Below are 23,872 nucleotides of genomic sequence, written 5' to 3' on the forward strand. Positions count from 1 at the left end.
GAGATACTGCATTCCATTGTGAGATACAGGCCTAGAAAACAGTTCTGACTGTCTGCCTGGTGGCCGACCTGCCTGTACTGTGCCCCTTCCCCCTCTCTCCCCGTCCCTCGCTAGCTCGCTATGAAAGATGTGTTTGTGTTCTTGGAAGTACAGCAACTAATCAGTCTCCTACTTTCCGAAAATACTGAATCTTAGTACTCGATTCCAAGCAGAATCTAATCTTAGCCCTCGATTCGGTGACGGTAGTCAACGTGCGAGGAGTCGAGGAATCAATTACTTTGGAGTCAACTCTCTACCACTACGTCATCGTCGTTAACTGTTGGAAAAATGGCAAAGGAAGGCGAGCGACAGCAGCGGAGTCCTGTATGGAAATACTTTGCGAGGTGTAATTGAGGTACAGTCATGGTAGTACAGGTGCAATGCTCAACCGTCTGAAAGGGAACATTTTATGCATCTTTCTTATAGTTTTAATGGAAAAAAGAGCTGTCTAAACTTTTTTTAAATTGCCCATCTGTCACATCCCTCGTTTGTGTGTGTGTGTGTCTGGTTTAGTGAGGCCTTACACGCTGTGTGTGCTCTTTTTCTTCCTGAGCCCCTCTCATTCTCCCTGACTCTCTCCCTTTTTCTCTCTTTCTCAACATGTCCCTGAAATAATTTATATACTCTGAGGGTGTAACTCTCTCTCTCTCTCTCTGTCTCTCTCTCTCTTGCTCTCTCTTTCTCTCTCTGCTGCTCCCCCCCTCTCTCAGGGTCCACCCCTACCCCCCTGCTGTGCTCTTATTGGCCAAATCAGGTCTCCATTCAGAGATTAGCTAGCTGTCTGATTTTAGGATCAGGGCTTGTTTCGCAGCGCCAGTCTGACAGAGGAGGAAAGAGAGATAGAACAGAGAGAGAGAGGAGAGGGACTGACGGACAGACACACAGAGAAAGGGAAAGGAACAGACAGCTGACAGGACTAATGCAGCTCACACCTACCCCACTAGAGGAAGACAGTAAGACCCAGCACCAGCTTTCTTTCCTTTTTTTCTCCTTTCTTTCTTTCTTTCTTTCTTTCTTTCTTTCTTTCTTTCTTTCTTTCTTTCTTTCTTTCTTTCTTTCTTTCTTTCTTTCTTTCTTTCTTTCTCTGTCCTCCTCCCCTTTCTTTCTTTTCTTGTCAGTTGGCCCGCATCCCTTTTGTGCGTTTGTGCTTCCGTCTGTGGGTGTGTGTGTATATGTGGGTCCATGTTTGTGTGTGTACGTGTGTGTATGTGTGTGTGTGTGTGAAGCAAAGTGCCGACTGCGACTGGACAGGACTGGAATGAGGGCTTATGTGTGTGTGACAGGATTGAGGGGCCCGGGGGTAGGCTGGCTGGCTGGCTGGCTGGCTGGCTGGCTGGCTGGCTGGCAGGCTGGCCGTGTGGACTGCATCTGCAGGACTACATGTGTTGAACAGCTTAAAAGACAGACTGATGTATAAACTGTGTGTGTGTTCATTCCTGAGGGTCTTTGTCCCCCTGTGTGTGTGTGTGCGTGTGTGTGTGCGTGCGTGTGTGTGTTGTGCGTGTGTGTGTGTGTGTGTGTGTAAAAGACCCTCTGCTCCGCTTACACACTCTGGGGCTTACACCCTCCCCAAAAAATAAATAATGAAGTTTGGATTGGATTGTACTTTGTTCTGCTACTTTTATTCCAAGTTCTATTCAGTAACTTTGCACTTTTGCACAATGGTGCAAATGTCTGTTTATTTTACTTGTCAATTATGATTTGACTTATTTATGGTTTTACTTAAAGTTCTCAGACAGTCATCAACATCTCACTGAGGTGGGTGTGTGTGGTGCGTGCGTGTGTGAAGGGTTGCTGTGGGGCGGCAGTGTTAATACCACTCTGCTGGCGCCCAACACACTCTGGTTAACATGCTCCTGCTTCTGGACCCAACAGCTGCCACACACAGACACAGACACAGACACACACACCCACACACACACACACACACACACAGACAGAGACAGAGAGAGTTGTGCCTGAGGCTTGACCCTGTGTCCTATGCAAGCTGCATAATGTGCTCTTTGGAACTGGCTCTGATCGAGCTGTTGTATGTGTCATGGATTGGGGGGCTCCACTTCAGCCAGTCATATGTAAAAGGAATCTGTTAATGATAAAGTGGGGATGAATACACACACACACACACACACACACACACACACACACACACACACACACACACACACACACACACACACACACACACAGGTCCTGGAAGGGGAGGGGGGTGAAGGTTGTGAGCTAGTCAGGGCTTTCATTTTCACTTGGCCCCAATTCTGCTCTCTTCCTCCTGTGGCTTCCTGGCTCTTTCCCCTGTGTGCTGTGTGAGAGAGAGAGTGAAAGCAGTGTGTGTGCACCTGCAAGGATAGGGAGGACAGGAGAGGAGAGAAAGGAGGAGGAGGGGAGGAGAGTTAGGCAGGCAGGTCCGCCCCTGGCTCTCTCTCACTGGTGGAGATGACTCACCCCACAGGGAAGAGGAGAGGGAGCTCGGTCTCCTGGGCTGCCTGGCTGGCTCACCGTGTGCGTGTGTGTGTGTGGCGCAGGGCTGGGTAGGTTACTTTCCAAATGTAATCCGTTACATTTACCAGTCCACAATTGTAATCATTAACATTTATTTTGGATTACCCAAACTCAATAATGTAATTGGATTACTTTCAGTTACTTTTAGATTAGTGCAGGTTAGTGTTTTTCGTCATGAATCTTGTTCTGGAGTCAGCTGTGCAGAGTGGTAACTAGCTAGCACAGCCACAAAGTCATAAAATCTGATTTTAAACTTAACCCTAACCTTAACCACACTGCTAACCCTAATACATACCATAACCTTAAATGAAGACCAAAAAGCTCATTTTAGTCTTCTTAAATGAAACTTGTTGACTGTATATAGGAAGGGAGGAACTCCCTCAAACTTTTACACCATAGGCTGGGATCCGCACTATGCAGCTGTTGCAAGAGCGCATTTTATAAGCTTACTGGCTGTCCACTGAGTGCACATTCATTACATTTTGCAACAGAATGGCCGTTTCTTAAACTGAAGGAAACGAGGAGGGACCTACCTGAATTTGCCCAATCGAAACATTCGATTTGCTCTGTTTCTTTCTGTTTGGTTCTTAAACGGTAAACGTTTTCCTTAATAAATACACCCTGGTCACGAAAACAATGATTGATAGGCAGTGTAAACGTCTTTTAAAATACACATATACATTTGTGAACATTTGTGAACAGCCATCCACAACAACCACAAGCTAAACGAGAGAGCAGCAGTGTGATTCACATCAAAGTGATTTCTATATCGCCCATAGGCTACACCACTGCTGTTGTGCGGCAGGTAGCCTAATGTTTAAGGGTGTTGGGCTAGTAACTGGAAAGTAGCTGGTTCAAATCCCCAAGCTGACTAGCTGAAAATCCTGTCTATGTGCACTTGAACAAGGCTTCTTTCTGTAAGTTGCTCTGGATAAGAGCCTCTGCAAAGTAGGGGGGAGTGTTAGCTGTAAAAACAAAGTTCATTTTTTTGTCCTCCAAACATAATAATAAAAATAATAAAAAAGAGCCTTTGCTAAATGACTAAAATGAAAATGTAAAATGTCCTTACCTCCGAGCGTTTATTCAAGTTGAATAACTTTTGGTTGCCGACAACAGTGGCACCATTGGAAGACATAGCTTGGACTGTAGCCTATAAAAAGCCTATTCCTGCTCTTTTCCCGCGATCCATCAAACACATTTGGTGTGTCATCACAGTGGTCTTTGATTTGTGGTCAGACTCCCTCAGGCGGAACAAACAAAAAGATCAAGCCTTTTTTTATGCTGATTTGAATGTCAAATCATTTTTGCGCAAACATCCTTTCTGAATTTTTAAGTAATCATCTCAATTTTTTTTTTCAAGTATCTGTAATCTGATTACAATATTTTTTTTTTTTACTGCTAACGTAATTACATGCAATCCATTACTCCCCAACCCTGCTTGTGTGCGCATGTGTGTGTGTGTGTGTGTGCTTGCCCCCGTGGACCAACGTGGACCAACTGCCAACCCAACTGAAGGAACTGGTTTTCATTAGTGTCCCAGACACAGTTTTATATTCCCCTAGCTCTGTACTGCCGGAGCGAAGTAAATATTGTACTCAGTCTGCTCCGACTAACCTATTTTACTAAGAACTGTTTCCTATGCTGTATGTCTGTCACATGTTCCAATTCCCTTTATTGACACCCGTCATGCATAGTTCATTCAGTAGTAATACCCTCAGTACATGTGACTCTCTGTAACTGCTGCTGTAGAGCATGGGGACAGACAGTGAGTGATGTGACTATCATGGGGACATTGAGAAATGGTTATGTCAATAAATGTGTCCTGGATGACTCTGGGGGATTGGGTGTCTGTCTCTGGCTGGCCTGGTTGCCTGGTTGGACGACCCTCTAGTAGTGTAGTTATGAGATTCCTCTGACTGCCTTTCATGATGTCACCTTGTGTCTTCTCTCCCTGGTGTGTGTGGGTTCCCAGAGCAGCCCTGAATGTTCTAGAGAGGGACAGAACATTCTAGAGGCCCGCCAAAGAGCCAGTGGAGACCCCTGAATGAAAGATGAAACACACGCGTGTGCTCGCGCACACACACACACACACACGGCTCTTTGTTGTGTGTGCTCTCTGAAAGGGCACTCTCTAAAGTCAGTGACTATCTTGACCAGAGTGTATACACATATACTCACGTGTGTGTGTGTGCGTGTCTAAGTCTATGTCTATGTGTGTGGTTGTGGGTGCTGAGTAGGGTGTCTGGGTCAGAGGCAGGTTAGTTATGCTTGGCTTGGGTTTTGCAGATGAACACTGTAGCCGCTGTTGGGCTAGAGGAGGCAAAGGGAGGGGGGTGAGGGTTATTTTCCCCTAAAGCTAGAAAAGTTATTACACTTTTTTCTCTGCTGCACCTGGCATGTGGCATGTCTCGCCCCTACCTTCTACTCCCTATCTCACCCCTCCCTGACCCTCAAAGTCCCTCTACTAGCAGCCTTGACCTGTCTGTGTATGTATGTATGTATGTGTGTGTGTGTACACCTCTCTCTACTGTTAGCTGGGGTGAGTGGGATCTGGCCAGCCCAGCTCTGCTTCCTGCTACTTATCTTCCAATTAGTATTCTCACAGAATCTCTAGATTTCAAATGCCGTGGAGGGAGGTCTCTTCTTGGTTAATTATTAACACAATGCTGAATGGGAGGGAGGAGAAGCATGGCCAGTATGGCCGATTGCGACATAATCTAAGCCTGAGGGATGGGGCGGGGGGGAAGGGATGAACTCAGAAGCCAGAAGTAGATGTGAAGAAAGGAGGAATGACAGGAAGGGAAGACTGTTTCCTACAAGCTTCAGGTCCACTGTCATGTCAGTACGCCTCATACATGTCGAAGCCCACTTTTATTTTTGTTTCGCCCTTAACCTTCTGTCTTTCTCTATTCCCTTCTTTGTTTTTCCGTGTCTCTGCAGCTCTTCCTCCCAAGCCGGCCAAGCCCATGACTCCAGTGAGCAGCAGCAATGGTGTGAAGGAGGGGGCTGGGGGGTCGCTACAGGAAGCAGAATGGTACTGGGGAGACATATCAAGGTAGCACTCCGCACACCAGGCACATGCACAAATAGGGCTCAACCAGTGCCCGAGCAGCTGCCCTTTTGCCCTCCTATGAAAGTGCTCTGACAGCTCAGGGGATCAGCGTTTTCACAAGCACATTGAGTACCCAGCCAAAAAAAAAAAAAAGTAGCTAGCCAGGCTCCCCTGGGCTGGGGGGGTCTGGTTAATACATTTTTGCCGAACAAGCTCTATTTTGGTGGCCGCTGGTATATTCTAATGCTACATTGTATTTTGAAACAGCAACTATCAGGAAATAACCCGTATCAATTGTTTCACACTTTTGCAGTCGGTGTTAGTTTCATCAGCTGTTGTACAATATGATATAAAACAAAGGCAAAACAAAACTGGACTGCCCTGGGCATTTAAATAATCCTGTAAGAGTCTGCTGACTTTCACAGGCTTCAAACTTCCTTTTAAGAGGCACAGAAGGCAGCAGTTGACTACTCCATTGTCAACACTTTGATTAAATCAGTAGACCTATATCAATTTGAAAATACCATTTAAGTATCATTAGTTTTTAAAACCATTCAAAGGGTTTTCTTGTATCATATTTTAGACCAGAGTGAGGCTCTCTCTCCACTAGCCTACCTGTTGTTCCTTGCAGTGAGGAGGATTCACCATCTTCATCACATGTTTTCATAATTTATCTGCAGTTAATCGCCCAAAAATCCTACCAGTATGCAAATTTGGGAGCCAAATGAACAGGTCTCTCGCTTGCGTTTCATCTTGCAATTCGGTAGTCTACTGACGAGTCACTCACTTTAACGTCACTTTCTGGCTAGTCCTGATAGACATCATATCAAAAATGCAAACGGTTGGGCCATTTGGCCAAAAATCTACTGGCCCGAACTGAATTTCTACTGGCCCGGAAATGGTGTAGTTTTTAAATGATTTGGGGTTATGCAGGGCCTATAGGTTGGCATGCTTTTTGTCTATATTTGGCTATATTTGGTGACTATGATATGTATTTAAAAGCTATGTAATATAATTTAGCAATGCAAGTCATTACTCTATTCTTTAGAATAGCATTGTATTAATTGCATTCATTTTTGTTTCTAAAGTATGTCATTTTGAAAAGATTTGAAAATCGGACACTGCCCCTTTAAGACAAAAAAAGAGACTACGCCATGGCTAGCCAAGACGAATGCTAAGTGTCACGCCCTGGTCTTAGTATTTTGTGTTTTTCTTTATTATTTTGGTCAGGCCAGGGTGTGACATGGGTTATTTATGTGGTGTGTTTTGTCTTGGGGTTTTTGTAGGTTATGGGATTGTGGTATAGTAGAGTTGTCTAGGTAAGTCTATGGCTGTCTGGAGTGGTTCTCAATCAGAGGCAGGTGTTTATCGTTGTCTCTGATTGGGAACCATATTTAGGAAGCCATATTCTTTGAGTGTTTCGTGGGTGATTGTTCCTGTCTCTGTCTGCACCAGATAGGGCTGTTTCGGTTTGTGTTTATCTTTTATTAAAGATGTATCGAACTAACCACGCTGCAGTTTGGTCCTCCTCTCCTTCATCGGAAGAAAACCTTAACACTAAGTGTCTTTTCATAGCTTTCTTTATGCAGACTATCAACAGGAGCAGGTATATTGCTAGTATGTTCCCTTGAATGTTTCATTTTGTAAATCACTTTCCATAAAATAATTAAGCTCAGCGAGTAGATTGATGGGCGCTTCCTTTTGCTCTGGACAGCTCACGTTTGCTGTGTGAAGGCACAAACTCATGTACTGCTCCTGTGCTTGAGAAGTTGTGACTCGCGGGAGTGTGGTGGTGCTTGAATGAATGGCCAATCATATTGCTCAAATACAAATAGCCTGACATTTATGCGTGTGGTCTTCAATAGTTTTCAATGGTAGACAGTGACAGAGCAGGTACATGAACTGGAATGCACTGAAAAGTTACTGATGAAATCCTCTGGCCCCATGTGTTTTTACTGTCCCTGTGCCAGCGGGCCATCGATAATGTCAGACCTTGCATGCAAAATAAAATAAATGAATGTGCCAGAAAACAATAGGCTAAGTGGATTTCTACACATCGTTACCACATTATATGAGACGTGCAAATTAACTCACATATGGGAGGTGCAAATTCATGTTCTCTCCCTCAGTGTGAAGAAATTTGACTGCAACCACAGCGCACACAACACACACACACCCAGGGACAAAGAGGTGTGCAGACAGCAGTGTTTACCTGTTATCTCTCACTTTGTGAATGACAGGCGCCTGTCCTCCTATCAATAGATTGCTAGAAGATGGATATTCTTCATTCTTTTGGGAAAGGGCTCTGCAGACTTTTTTGGACTAGCGAATTGGAAAGTAGTGTAGTTAATTTAAGTGGACAAAGTAGCCTGGCTGAAAATGAGTCTGTAATCGGCTGTATAGTCAACAGCTGACGCTAGTGGAAAACACTGGGGGATTTTATATTATGATTTACTTTTCAATGTTTTAATTCTAAATGTAACGAAGTGCACATCAAACTAATTTCATGAACTTATATCTCTGAAAATTCTCCAGCCCCATGCACACACCTCTGCATGCAGTGGCCACTGGGTACAGATGCCGTGCAGATTTCTACACATCGTTACCACATTATTTGAGACAAATTAACAAATTTACTCACATTATGCAAATTAACTCACATTATATGGGAGGTGCAAATGCCCAGCACCACTCCCATTCCTCAGTCGTTCTCATTTGTTGACTTCTGTAACTGTAAAAGCCTTGGTTTCATGCATGTTAACATCAGAAGCCTCCTCCCTAAGTTCGTTTTATTTACTGCTTTAGCACACTCCGCCAACCCTGATGTCCTAGCCATGTCTGAATCCTGGCTTAGGAAGGCCAACAAAAATCCTGAAATTTCCATCCCAAACTACCACATTTTCCGACAAGATAAAACTGCAAAAGGGGGTGGAGTTAGCCTGCAGAGTTCTGTCATACTATCCAGGTCTGTGCCCAAACAATGAGTTTCAACTTTTAAAAATCTTTCCAGAAACAAGTTTCTCACCATTGCCCACTTGTTATAGACCCCCCTAAATCCCCAGCTGTGCCCTGGACACCATATGTGAATTGATTACCCCCCATCCATCTTCAGAGTTCGTACTGTTAGGTGACCTAACTGGGATATGCTTAACACCCCGGCCGTCCTACAATCTAAGATAGATGCCCTCAATCTCACACAAATTATCAAGGAACATATGAGGAACAACCCTAAATCCGTAACATCCTGACCAATTTGTCCTCTAAATACACCTCTGCTGTCTTCAACCAGGATCTCAGAGATCACTGCCTCATTGCCTGCGTCCATAATGGGTCCGCAGTCAAACGACCAACTCTCATCACTGTCAAAATCTCCCTAAAACACTTCTGCGAGCAGGCCTTTCTAATCAACCTGGCCGGGTATCCTGGAAGGATATTGACCTCATCCCGTCAGTAGAGAATGCCTGATTGCTCTTTAAAAGTGACCATCTTAACTAAGCATGCCCGTTCAGAAAATGTAGAATTAAATACAGATATAGCCCTTGGTTCACCCCAGACTTGACTGCCATTGACCAGCACAATACAACTTTTCAGGGAAGTCAGGAACCAATATACACAGTCAATTAGGAAAGCTAAGCCTAGCTTTATCAAACAGAAATGTGCATCCTGTAGCACTAAATCCAAAAAGTTTTGGACACTGTAAAGTCCATAGAGAATAAGAGCACCTCCTCCCACCTGCCCACTGCACTGAGGATAGGAAACACTGTCACCACCGATAAATCTACGATAATAAATAATTTCAATAAGCATTTTTCAATGGCTGGCCATGCTTTCTACCTGGATACCCCTACCCTGGCCAACAACTCTGGACCACCTGCAGCAACTTGACCCCCCGCTTCTCCTTCACCCAAATCCAGACAGTGATGTTCTGAAAGAGCTGCAAAATCTGGATCCCTACAAATCAATTGGGCTAGACAATCTGGACTCTCTCTTTCCAAGATTATCCACAGAAATTGTTGCAATCGCTATTACTAGCCTGTTCAACCTCTCTTTCGTATCATCTGAGATCCCCAAAGATTGGAAAGCTGCCGCGGTCATCCCTCTCTTCAAAGGGGGAGACACTCTAGATCCAAACTGTTAAAGACCTATATCCATCCTGCCTTGCCTTTCTAAAATCTTCAAAGCCAAGTTCACAAACAAATCACAGACCATTTCGAATCCCAGCATACCTTCTCCAGTGAGCAATCTGGTTTTCCGAGCTGGTCATGGGTGCACCTCAGCCACACTAGAGGTCCTAAACGATATCATAACCGCCATCGATAAAAGAGTACTGTGCAGCCGTCTTCATCGACCTGGCCAAGGTGTTCCACTCTGTCAATCACCGCATTCTTATCGGTGGTTTTTCAAATGACTGCCTCGCCTGGTTTACCAACTACAACTACTTGCCTGTTGTCCGGACCTCTGGCAGTCTCTATGGGGGTGCCACAGGGTTAAATTCCCAGGCCGACTCTTTTCTCTGTAAATATCAATGATAAATATCTTGCTTCTGGTGATTCTCTGATCCACTTCTACGCAGACAACACCATTCTGTATACATCTGGCCCTTCTTTGGACACTGTTAACAAACCTCCAAACGAGCTTCAATGCCATACAATACTCCTTCCATGGCCTCCAACTGCTTTTAAATGCTAGTAAAACTAAATGCACGCTTCAACCGATTGCTGCCTTCACCCGCCCGACTCGCATCACTACTCTGGACGGTTGTGACTAATATGTGGACAATTACACAAATACCGAGGTGTCTTGTTAGACTGTAAACTCTCCTTCCAGACTCACATTAAGCATCTCCAATCTGAAATTAAATCTAAAATCGGCTTCCTATTTCGCAACTAAGCCTCCTTCTCTCATGCTACCAAACATACCCTCGTAAAACTGACTATCCTACCGATTCTTGACTTCAGCAATTTACAAAATAGCCTCCAACACTCTACTCAGCAAACTGGATGTAGTCTATCACAGTGCCATCCGTTTTGTTACCAAAGCCCCATATACTACCCACAACTGCGACCTGTATGCTCTCATTGGCTGGCCCTCGCTACATATTCGTCGCCAAACCCACTGGCTCCAGTAGTCTTTGCTAGGTAAAGCCCAGCCTTATCTCAGCTCACTGGTCACCATAGCAACGCCCACCCGTAGCACGCACTCCAGCACGTATATTTCACTGGTCATCCCCAAAGCCAACACTTCCTTTGGCCACCTTTCCTTCCAGTTCTCTGCTACCAATGACTGGAACGAATTGCAAAAATCACTGAAGCTGGAGACTTATATCTTCCTCTCTAACTTTAAGTATCAGCTGTCAGAGCAGCTTACTGATCAATGTGCCTGTACTCAGCCAGTCTGTAAATAGCACACCCAACTACCTCATCCCCATATTGTTATTTATCTTCGTACTCTTTTGCAACCCAGTATCTCTACTTGCACATCATCATCTGCACATCTATCAATCCAGTGTTAATGCTAAATTGTAATTTTTTTCACCTCTATGGCCTATTTATTGCCTTTACCTCCCTAATCTTCTACATTTACACACACTGTACATAGATGTTTCTATTGTGTTATGTACAAATGTTTATGTGTAACTCTTTGTTTTTAAGGCACTGCTTTGCTTTATCTTCGCCAGGTCGCAGTTGTAAATGAGAACTTGTCCTCAACTGGCCTACCTGGTTAAATAAAGGTGAAATAAATAAAAGAGAGTTTGAATACTGGTAGGCTATGTTTCAGTTGGATCTGTCATGTTACTCTCTGTTAGGAGCAGAGAAGGGGGCAATTAGACTAGGGAGGGGCACAGTTATTCAAATATCCAAACGGACTTTAGCATTCGATTATTTTTATTTAACCTTTATTTAACTAGGCAAGTCAGTTAAGAACAAATTGTTATTTACAATGACGGCTTACGAACAGTGGGTTAACTGCCTTGTTCAAGGGCAGAACAACAGATTTGTACCATGTCAGCTCAGGGATTCAATTTAGAAACCTTTTGGTTACTGGCCCAACGCTCTAACCACTAGGCTACCTGCCGCCCCAAATTACTAGGAGTGCATTCATTTTTAAGAAAAATACTTTGTCTAAAATGTTATTATCAATGTGGCATTGCTACATAGCCTACAAGGATAGACCATTACATAAAACATGTTTGTAAAACAACAGTTTTAGGCTCCATGGGTAGCAAGTGAAGTGGGAGATTTCTAATCTGAAATGATGGAATTAAGTTGGCTAAATGAGGAGTAGGCTACAATGATCAACCAACAGAGAGGCTGTTGTTTCATATGAATGGAGTTGTTGTAGACAAGGGTGCCTCAAAATAGCCTCAATTAGCCTTGCTACTTTAGCTAGCTATGTGGCTAATTAAGCTGGTTACTGATGGACTTCAGTGACGTTAAAATGAGTGACTCGTTAGAAGCCTACCAAATTGCATTGGTAAGAGAGCTGTTCATTTGGCTCCTTTAATTGCATACTGGCAGGCTTTTTGCCAATTAACCTGCAGAATAATTACAAAAACATTTGATGACGATGGCGAATCCTCCTCACTGCAGGAACAAAAAGGTAGGCTAATGAAGAGAGACTCACTCTGGCCTAAAATAGGATAAAAGAAAACCGATTCAATAGTTTTAAAATCTAATGATACTTTATATGTTATTTTCAAATTGATATAGGTCTACTGATTTAATCAAAAGTGTCGACAATGGAGTAGTCAGCTGCTGCTTTCTGTGCATCTTAAAAGGAAGTTTGAAGCCTGTGGAAGACAGCAAACTCTTACAGGCATGCAGTCGAGATGGGCCACTACCAGATGGTATGATAGGTCAACTATGGCAGCAACAAGTTTCACTAACTAGTGCAAATCAGGTGGGGTGGGTGGTGCGGTGTGTGTGTGTGTGCGAAGGTCCCTGTTTGTCTTGTGTGTTGGTATAGTGCATATCTGAGTTTGTTTGGCGAGAAGGTGCCTTGAGTCGAGTCATGGGATCACATGAGTCAATACTCAAGCCACTCTCATGATCACGGAAGTCCCTTTCATTTCAGGCCTGCTGCTTTTTCACAATTCTCTCTCTTTCGCTCTCTCTCGGCTGTCTTATATTAACTGTGAAATGTACTGTACAGTATGGCTTGGTGGCAAGGGGTAGAGAGGATGTTAGAAGGAAGAACCTTTGAAAGGTCCAATGCAGCTGCTTTTTATCTCAATATTAAACCATTTCTGGGTAATAGTTAAGTACCTTACTGTGACTGTTTTCAATTCAAATGTTCAAAAAGAAACAAAAATAGCTTACCGAAGAGCAATTTCTCAAGCAAGAATTTTGCTCGGACTCTCTGGGAGGGGCCTGAGTGGGGAGGAGAAACTGAAAACTAGTTGTTATTGGCAGAAAGGTTTGGAACTCTTTCTTATTGGTATATAAACTAATTTACCACCTGGTGATGCCACCAGGCAAGTCAAAACTCGAAAACAGGCAGAAATTTCAGGTGGTCTTCTCAAACAGCTCTCACACCAAAAAGGGCATTATCATCATTTTCACAAATATACATATATGAAGCACAGGTAAATCCCATTTTTGACAGCACTGGGCCTTTAAAATGAACCTAATTCTCCAGTCGAGCAGTCTGTCTGTGAGTCTCCAGACCACACTATGCCTATAGAGCAGAGTCTCCCAGCCAGGCAGGTTTTAGCAGCTTACAGGCCTGCTTAGTGACTGGCTTTACTTGACCCCCTGTTTCATCTACACAATGTGTAAAGTGCAGCTTAGCTTACCACCACCAGCCAAAGCTGACACACATCGGAGGCTGAAGCTGCACACACACACATGCGTGCGCGTAGACACACTTACAGACTGACACACACAAACACACACACACACAGACCTGTCTGAGTGGGACTGTAGTGTGAAACGTAGATGGACTAGAGCATAGCTGCCTACAGAAAGTTAACATATACAGTGGGGCAAAAAAGTATTTAGTCAGCCACCAATTGTGCAAGTTCTCCCACTTAAAAAAATGAGTTTTCTTTTTTTATGGTGGAAAATAAGTATTTGGTCACCTACAAACAAGCAAGATTTCACAGACCTGTAACTTCTTATTTAAGAGGCTCCTCTGTCCTCCACTCATTACCTGTATTAATGGCACCTGTTTGAACTTGTTATCAGTAGAAAAGACACCTGTCCACAACCTCAACAGTCACACTCCAAACTCCACTATGGCCAAGACCAAAGAGCTGTCAAAGGACACCAGAAACAAAATTATAGACCTGCACCAGGCTGGGAAGACTGAATCTGCAATAGGTAAGCAGCTTGGTTTGAAGAAATCAACTGTGGGAGCAATTATTAGGAAATGGAAGACATACAGGACCACTGATAATCTCCCTCGATCTGGGGCTCCACGCAAGATCGCACCCCGTGGGGTCAAAATGATCACAAGAACGGTGAGCAAAAATCCCAGAACCACACGGGGGGACCTAGTGAATGACCTGCAGAGAGCTGGGACCAAAGTAACAAAGCCTACCATCAGTAACACACTACGCCGCCAGGGACTCAAATCCTGCAGTGCCAGACGTGTCCCCCTGCTTAAGTCAGTACATGTCCAGGCCCGTCTGAAGTTTGCTAGAGAGCATTTGGATGATCCAGGAAAAAATTGGGAGAATGTCATATGGTCAGATGAAACCAAAATATAACTTTTTGATAAAAACTCAACTCATCGTGTTTGGAGGACAAAGAATGCTGAGTTGCATCCAAAGAACACCATACCTACTCTGAAGCATGGGGGTGTAAACCATGCTTTGGGGCTGTTTTTCTGCAAAGGGACCAGGACGACTGATCCGTTTAAAGGAAAGAATGAATGGGGCCATGTATCGTGAGATTTTGAGTGAAAACCTCCTTCCATCAGCAAGGGCATTGAAGATGAAACGTGGCTGGGTCTTTCAGCATGACAATGATCCCAAACACACCACCCGGGCAACGAAGGAGTGGCTTCGTAAGAAGCATTTCAAGGTCCTGGAGTGGCCTAGCCAATCTCCAGATCTCAACCCCATAGAAAATCTTTGGAAGGAGTTGAAAGTCCGTGTTACCCGGCAACAGCCCCAAAACATCACTGCTCTAGAGGAGATCTGCAAGGAGAAATGGGACAAAATACCAGCAACAGTGTGTGAAAACCTTGTGAAGACTTACAGAAAATGTTTGACCTCTGTCATTGCCAACAAAGGGTATATAAAGTATTGAGAAACTTTTGTTATTGACCAAATACTTATTTTCCGCCATCATTTGCAAATAAATTCATTAAAAATCCTACAATGTGATTTTCTGGATTTTTTTCCCTCATAGTTGAAGTGTACCTATGATGAAAATTACAGACCTTTCTCATTTTTTTAAGTGGGAGAACTTGCACAATTGGTGGCGGACTAATTGCCCCACTGTATATTGAATAGCCTTCATTTCTCAGAACAAGAATAGACTGATGAGTTTCAGAAGAATGTTATTTGCCATTTTGAGCCTGTAATCAAACCCACAAATGCTGATGCGCCAGATACTCAACTAGTCTAAAAAAAAGGCCAGTTTTATTGCTTCTTTAACCAGGACAACAGTTTTCAGCCGTGCTGACATAATTGCAAAATGGTTTTCTAATGATCAATTAGCCTTTTAAAATTATAAACTTGGATTAGCTAACACAATATGCCATTGGAACACATGAGTGATGGTTACTGATAATGGGCCTCTCCACGCCTATGTAGATATTCCATTTAAAAAATCTGCTGTTTCCAGCTTCAATAGTCATTTACAACATTAACAATGTCGACACTGTTTTTCTGATAATCTTTATGTTATTTTAATTGACCAAAAGGTTGCTTTTCTTTCAAAAACAAGGACATTTCTAAGTGACCCCAAACTTTTGAAAAATAGTGTATACCATTGATGTTGGAATTTTACATATCCTTAGGTTGGAGTCTTTCAAACTCGTTTTTCAACCACTCCACAAATGTCTTGTTAACAAACTATAGTTTTGGCATGTCGGTTAGGACATCTACTTTGTGCATGACACAAGGAATTTTTCCAACAATTGTTTACAGACAGATTATTTCACTTATAATTCACTGTATCACAATTCCAGTGTGTCAGAAGTTGACAGTGCCTATAAACAGCTTGGAAAATTCCAGAAAATGATGGCATGGCTTTAGAAGCTTCTGATTGGCTAATTGACATCATTTGAGACAATTGGAGGTGTACCTGTGGATGTATTTCAAGGCCTACCTTCAAACTCAGTGCCTCTTTGCTTGACATCATGGGAAAATCAAAAGAAATCAGCCAAGACCTCAGAAAAAAAATTGTAGACCTCCACAAGTCTGGTTCATCCTTGGGAGCCATTTTCAAAATGCCTGAAGGTACCACGTTCATCTGTACAACCAATAGTACGCAAGTATAAACACCATGGGACCACGCAGCCGTCATACCGCTCAGGAAGGAGATGCGTTCTGTCTCCTAAGAGATGAACGTACTTTGGTGCAAAAAGTGCAAATCAATCCCAGAACAACAGCAAACGACCTCGTGAAGATGCTGAAGGAAAAATGTGCAAAAGTATCTATATCCACAGTAAAACGAGTCCTATATCGACAACCTCAAAGGCCGCTCAGTAAGGAAGAAGCCACTGCTCCAAAACCGGCATAAAAAAAACAGACTACGGTTTGGAACTGCACATGGGGACAAAGACCGTACTTTTTGGAGAAATGTCCTCTTGTCTGATGAAACAAAAATAGAACTGTTTGGCCATAATGACCATCATTATGTTTGGAGGGAAAAGGGGGAGGCTTGCAAGCCGAAGAACATCACCCCAACCGTGAAGCACGGGGGTGGCAGCATCATGTTGTGGGGGTGCTTTGCTGCAGGAGTGACTGGTGCACTTCACAAAATAGATGGCGTCATGAAAATTATGTGGATATATTGAAGCAACATCTCAAGACATCAGTCAAGGAAGTTAAAGCATGGTCGCAAATGGGTCTTCTAAGTGGACAATGACCCCAAGCATACTTCCAAAGTTGTGGCAAAATGGTATAAGGACAACAAAGTCAAGGTATTGGAGTGGCCATCACAAAGCCCTGACCTCAATCCTATAGAACATTTGTGGGCAGAACTGAAAAAGCATGTGCAAGCATGGGAGGCCTGCAAACCTGACTCAGTTACACCAGCTCTGTCAGGAGGAATGGGCCAAAATTCACCCAACTTATTGTGGGAAGCTTGTGGCTACCCAAAGCATTTGACCCAAGTTAAACAATTTGAAGGCAATGCTACCAAATACGAATTGAGTGTATGTCAACTTCTGACACAATGGGAATGTGATGAAAGAAATAAAAGCAGAGATAAATAGTTTTCTCTACTATTATTCTGACATCTCACATTCATAAAATAAAGTGGTGATCCTAACTGACCTAAGTCAGGGAATGTTTACTAGTATTGAATGTCAGGAATTGTGAAAAGCTGAGTTTAAATGTATTTGGCCAAGGTGTATGTAAACTTCCGGCTTCAACTTTATAAATGATTTTTAAAGAAAATCTGGTTAATTTGCATGGCCCAATCTAGATGTCAGTCAGTGTCTCTCTGGCTAGTTTGGGTTGTGTTTCATGCTCTTATTACTCAAATTATTTAATGGCCGCACTGTTTACAATGCATTACACGCAAACACACACACACATACACACACACACTCAAACACACAAAACTGAAAGTTACCAAGTGTGCATAGTTAGGAGAGGGTTTAAGGAATTTGGCAGTAAATGAACCCCCCTCTTCATCTAAGCCTGGGGCAGCAGTGTTCGAGCAACGCTGTGTCATGTCAAATAAACTCCACACACTGCCCCATATCCCCTTTACACACATACACACACACACAGGGCCCCAGCTGCTCCGGCAGGCTGAAGTTAACCCCCGGCGTCCAAGAGACGGCCATGGAGATGTCAGCTGACTGGAGGTGGGAGGCTGATTTCTCAGCATGACGAGGCTTACTGCCCACACTGGCCCAGACATACAGACCGATAGGCAGACAGACAGACAGACGGAGGGAGGGAGGGATGGAGGGTGAGGAGAGGGGATGGAGGGTGAGCAATCTGCTCTGCAGACAGACAGGAAAGCCCCTAAAGCCTGTCTGGGATACAGACTGGAGCCATTTAGGATGTGTGTGTGTGTGTGTGTGTGTGTGTGTTTCGTTTTAAGGTAAACCATCCCAACATGTCTCCACTGTCCATACGGTTTCAGCTGAGAGTTGGGACACAGGCCTTCGCACACACACACACACACACACACACACACACACACACACACACACACACACACACACACACACACACACACACACACACACACACACAATGACAAAACAATGTGTGCCAGTCTCTCCTGTCTCAAGGGCACCAATGTGTTGAGGAAGTGAGGGAGGGACGGAGGGTAAAGTGTATATTCACTGCCATAACTACTGGGAAAGTTGAGCCTTTCTTGTAAATGTCATCTAGCAACTGCCTCAGATGTGTAACCTCTCTCTCTCTCCCCCCTTATCTTCCCCCTCTCCATCCCTCTCACCATCCCTCTCTTCAGGGAAGAGGTGAATGATAAGCTGAGAGACATGCCTGATGGGACCTTCTTGGTTCGGGATGCCTCCACTAAAATGCAGGGCGACTACACATTAACACTGAGGTAGGTTACCACACTACACACTAACAGTGAGGTAGGTTACCACACTACACACTAACAGTGAGGTAGGTTACCACACTACACACTAACAGTGAGGTAGGTTACCACACTACACACTAACAGTGAGGTAGGTTACCACACTACACACTAACAGTGAGGTAGGTTACCACACTACATACTAACACTGAGGTAGGTTACCACACTACACACTAACAGTGAGGTAGGTTACCACACTACATACTAACAGTGAGGTAGGTTACCACACTACACACTAACACTGAGGTAGGTTACCACACTACACACTAACACTGAGGTAGGTTACCACCACACTACACACTGACAGGGAGGTAGGTTACCACACTACACAATAACGGTGAGGTAGGTTACCACACTACACACTAACAGTGAGGTAGGTTACCACCACACTACACACTGACAGGGAGGTAGGTTACCACACTACACACTAACGGTGAGGTAGGTTACCACACTACACATTAACAGTGAGGTAGGTTACCACACTACACACTAACAGTGAGGTAGGTTACCACACTACACACTAACAGTGAGGTAGGTTACCACACCTCACACTAACACTGAGGTAGGTTACCACACTACACACTAACAGTGAGGTAGGTTACCACACTACACGCTAACAGTGAGGTAGGTTACCACACCTCACACTAACAGTGAGGTAGGTTACCACACCTCACACTAACAGTGAGGTAGGTTACCACACTACACACTAACAGTGAGGTAGGTTACCACACCACACACTAACAGTGAGGTAGGTTACCACACTACACACTAACAGTGAGGTAGGTTACCACACTACACACTAACAGTGAGGTAGGTTACCACACTACATACTAACAGTGAGGTAGGTTACCACACTACACACTAACACTGAGGTAGGTTACCACACTACACACTAACACTGAGGTAGGTTACCACCACACTACACACTGACAGGGAGGTAGGTTACCACACTACACACTAACAGTGAGGTAGGTTACCACACTACACACTAACGGTGAGGTAGGTTACCACACTACACACTAACAGTGAGGTAGGTTACCACACTACACACTAACAGTGAGGTAGGTTACCACACGACACACTAACAGTAAGGTAGGTTACCACACTACACACTAACAGTGAGGTAGGTTACCACACCTCACACTAACAGTGAGGTAGGTTACCACACTACACACTAACACTGAGGTAGGTTACCACACCTCACACTAACAGTGAGGTAGGTTACCACACCTCACACTAACAGTGAGGTAGGTTACCACACCTCACACTAACAGTGAGGTAGGTTACCACACTACACACTAACAGTGAGGTAAGGCATCAGACACTTCACTCAAGAGTTTATGTATAGAGGAAGTTTTTTTTATGAGGTAGTAGTCGTTAAAGGTATTATTAAAATGTATATTCTTTTAATTAATTTAGTCCAAATGGTTCCTGAAAGCCCTCTTTCATACATGCATCCTCTCTCTGTCGTTTTCTTCTCTGTAGGAAAGGGGGGAACAACAAGTTGATCAAAATCTACCACCGGGATGGGAAGTATGGTTTCTCCGACCCCCTGACATTTGGTTCTGTGGTGGAGCTGATTAGTCACTACAGACATGAGTCCCTGGCCCAGTACAACACCAAGCTAGACGTCAAACTCATGTACCCCATCTCACGCTACCAGCAGGTAGGCACACACACACACACTCTTTTTCCACCCTCTTTTTCTTCTCACTGTCCTCATCCTTTACTCTCTTTCTCTTCGGGACCTATCTTCCTCCTCTCCCTGCTCTTCTCCTCCTCCTCTCCTGTGCATCCCCAGTCAATCTAATGAGTAGTGCTGGGGATTGTTCCCTTCCTTCCCAGGCAAAGTGCCTATACAGCAGGATTCACAGCATGGTGAAATATAACCCTGCCTATTCTTCTCTCTCTCACTCTCTCTCTCTCTCTCGTGGTTCCCGTGCTCAGCCAGTCATTACTCAAAAGCCTTAGCGTGGAGAATTCACCCCCCTTGCACCTAGAGAAAGGCATCATGGGTCATGAATTAATCAGGAAGCCTCCCTCTGTAAGCACAATCAGACAGGCTAATTCCCAACTCCTGTTCCTCCTCTCTCTCTCTCTTCCGCTCGCTCTCTGCACTTCATATCAATGTATCTCCCTCTAATGTGCGCTCTCTCTTCCTTTCATTCTCTTTCTTTCCTCTCAGGATCAGCTGGTGAAAGAGGACAACATTGACGCGGTGGGGAAGAAGCTCCAGGAGTACCACAATCAATACCAGGAGAAGAGCAAGGAGTACGACCGGCTTTATGAGGAATACACCAAGACCTCACAGGTACCGTACACAACACACTATTACTGTTAGCCCGTCATACCACACACACCTACCCTGCACCCGTATCGCCAAACCCAATACAGACCCAGTAGCTGGCTGACACCAACTATGTTCTATATTATGACTGTGTAGTCATCGTGTATGACTGTGCCAGGCTGATAAATCGAGACAAATAGACGAGACAAATAGACGTAGACTTCATTCATTGGACGATCGCACCGTTTTCAGGCTGATGAATGGAGGACTGATTGCCCCGGTGTCTTTGTTATAACCCTCTCAGGAGATTCAGATGAAGAGGACGGCCATCGAGGCCTTCAACGAGACCATCAAGATCTTCGAGGAGCAGTGTCACACGCAGGAGCGCTACAGCAAAGAGTACATCGAGCGCTTCCGCCGGGAGGGCAACGACAAGGAGATCGAGAGGTATTCAGGGGGCTTTTCTTTTCTTTCTTTTTTTATCGGCTCAGACCTGCTCCAATTGGAATACACTCTCTTTGTCATCAGGCAAAGTCATGTTTGTGTACATCAGATAATGTGGTGTCTAGATGGACCTTAAGTGTTGAACAGAATGTTAGGTTGTGGGGTTGATAGTACACATACAGTATGCAGTGTCCTGACCCATCCACCCCCTCTCACCCTCCGCTCCCTCTCCTACAGGATCATGATGAACTATGAGAAGCTTAAGTCTCGTCTAGGGGAGATCCACGACAGTAAGATTCGTCTGGAGCAGGACCTGAAGACCCAGGCGCTGGACAACCGAGAGACGGACAAGAAGATGAACAGCCTCAAACCTGACCTCATCCAGCTCCGCAAGATCAGGGACCAGTACCTTGTGTAAGTAGTAACCCATACAGGAAAGGGTTAACAGAGTAACACCAGTGTCTTGGGTAAGTAATATATGATGGAGGAAAGAGTTAACCTTGTAGGTGTATAGTAGGGACACATACCTTGTGTAAGTAACCCAGACTGCAAGGAGTTCATACCGGGTTAACTGGAGAACTGCCATATTTGTATTTATTTAACTAGGCAAGTCAGTTAAGAACAAATGATTATTTACAATGACAGCCTAGGAACAGTGGGTTAACTGCCTTGTTCAGGAGCAGAATGACAGATTTTTACCTTGTCATTTTGGGGATTTGATCTAGCGACCTTTCAGTTACTCGCGTAACGCCCTAACCACTAGGCTACCTGCCGAACCACTAAGCTACACTAGGCTGTATTACAAGTTTGTGTATCATCTGAGCTAAAGGCAGGCTCTTTATAGGGAAGTCCCTGGGCTGCCTGGGGAGAATAGCATTACCAGGTCTGCCGCGTTTCTATACACAGATTCATTCAGAAGGGTTGTGCGAGTGCTATTAATTCAATACCTTTTGTTGTCTGTCCTGTTCAATGGAGGAACGATGCGCATAATGAAAGAAGGGCTTTAACTTTATTTAATTTTCTCTCTCTCTCTCTCTCTTCTCTCTTTCTTTCTTTCTTTCTTCACCCCAGCTGGCTCAATCACAAAGGAGTTCGACAGAAACGAATTAACGACTGGCTGGGGATCAAGAACGAGAACACAGATGAGTAAGTGTTCAGAGCACGGCCTCGCACTGCAAGGCTCACTCTTATCTGTACCATGGACATCTTGGAGCAATAGACTTCACATTGGCTCATTCACTATAGTCTTTTCACTATACTCATGTTTGAGGGATATAGATTTGAGCAAAATCGTCCTTATTTGATATGTTGGCTCCACCAAATATTAATCATCTAAAATGAATCTCCGCTAGATCCTATGCTTATCTCTCTCCCCTGTCTCCTGTGTGTGTAGAGGGTACTTTGTGAGTACGGAGGAGGATGAAAACCTGCCCCACTATGATGAGAAGAGCTGGTTTGTAGGAGACCTGAACAGAACCCAGTCTGAAGACCTTCTACTAGGCAAACCTGACGGAGCCTTCCTCATCAGGGAGAGCAGCAAGAAGGGCTGCTACGCATGCTCCGTAGTGTAAGTACTCAAGTATATTCTATCAATAGGATAAGCCTGCTCCGTAGTGTAAGTACTCAAGTATATTCTATCAATAGGATAAGCCTGCTCCGTAGTGTAAGTACTCAAGTATATTCTATCAATAAGATAAGCCTGCTCCGTAGTGTAAGTACACAAGTATATTCTATCAATAAGATAAGCATTCTCCGTAGTGTAAGTACTCAAGTATATACTATGAATAAGATAAGCATGATCCGTAGTGTAAGTACTCAAGTATATTCTGTCAATAAGATAAGCATGCTCCATAGTGTAAGTACTCAAGTATATACTATCAATAAGATAAGCCTGCTCCATAGTGTAAGTACTCAAGTATATTCTGTCAATAAGATAAGCATGCTCCGTAGTGTCAGTCTCTCAATATGTACTACTGATTGAGTCTCTGCGATGATGATATGCCATGGTAAGTTTTGCTCAATTGTGGTAGTTCAATAATCCTCTGTGAGTGTGTCAAAAACTGCTCTTATACAGTGCCATTGGAAAATATTCAGATCCCTTCCCCTTTTCCACATTTTTTTTTTTACGTTAGAGACTTATTCTAAAATGGATTAAATACAAAATTACCCCATAATGACAAATAAAACAAAACCGAAATATGACATTTACACAAGTATTCAGACCCTTTACTCAGTACTTTGTTGAAGCACCTTCGGCAGCGATTACAGCCATGAGTCTTCTTGAGGAGTTTCTCCCATTCTTGTCTGCAGATCGTCTCAAGCACTGTCAGGTTGAACAGGGAGCGTTGCTGCACAACTATTTTCAGGTCTCTCCAGAGATATTAGATCGGGTTAAAGTCTAGGCTCTGGCTGGGTCACTCAAGGACAGTCAGAGACTAGTCCCGAAGCCACTTCTTGGCTGTGTGCTTAGGGTCGTTGTCCTATTGGAAGGTGACCTTTGCCAGACTGAGGTCCTGAGAGCTCTGGAGCAGGTTTTCATTAAGGATCTCTCTGTACTTTGCTCCGTTCATCTTTCCCTCGATCCTGACTAGTCTCCCAGTCCCTGCCACTGAAAAACATCCACACAACATGATGCTGCCACCACCATGCTTCACAGTAGGGATGGTGCCAGGTTTCCTCCAGACGTGATGCTTGGCATTCAGGCCCAAGAGTTCAATCTTGAGTTCATCAGACCAGAGAATCTTGTTTCTCATGGTCTGAGTGTCCTTTAGATGCCCTTTGGCAAACTCCAAGCTGACTGTCATGTGT

At 44.1% G+C, this 23,872-nt stretch overlaps 1 protein-coding gene across 3 annotated transcripts in view; it reads left to right on the forward strand.

Moving 5' to 3' along the window:
• LOC112250872 (phosphatidylinositol 3-kinase regulatory subunit gamma) overlaps positions 1–23,872 on the forward strand; it is a 293,219-nt gene that overhangs the window by 262,169 nt on the left and 7,178 nt on the right. For 2 of the 3 annotated variants that reach the window (XM_042321581.1, XM_042321585.1), the window contains 8 exons: positions 5,479–5,593; positions 18,202–18,300; positions 19,819–19,999; positions 20,519–20,644; positions 20,925–21,067; positions 21,302–21,478; positions 22,136–22,210; positions 22,458–22,631. In XM_042321581.1, coding sequence (XP_042177515.1) covers positions 5,479–5,593; positions 18,202–18,300; positions 19,819–19,999; positions 20,519–20,644; positions 20,925–21,067; positions 21,302–21,478; positions 22,136–22,210; positions 22,458–22,631 — 1,090 coding nt within the window. Of the gene's footprint in view, positions 1–848; positions 993–5,478; positions 5,594–18,201; positions 18,301–19,818; positions 20,000–20,518; positions 20,645–20,924; positions 21,068–21,301; positions 21,479–22,135; positions 22,211–22,457; positions 22,632–23,872 lie in introns of those variants that run through there. The other variant, XM_042321590.1, reaches the window with a different exon arrangement.

Source organism: Oncorhynchus tshawytscha, linkage group LG01 (genome assembly GCF_018296145.1).
Source record: "Oncorhynchus tshawytscha isolate Ot180627B linkage group LG01, Otsh_v2.0, whole genome shotgun sequence".
NCBI lineage: Eukaryota > Metazoa > Chordata > Actinopteri > Salmoniformes > Salmonidae > Oncorhynchus > Oncorhynchus tshawytscha.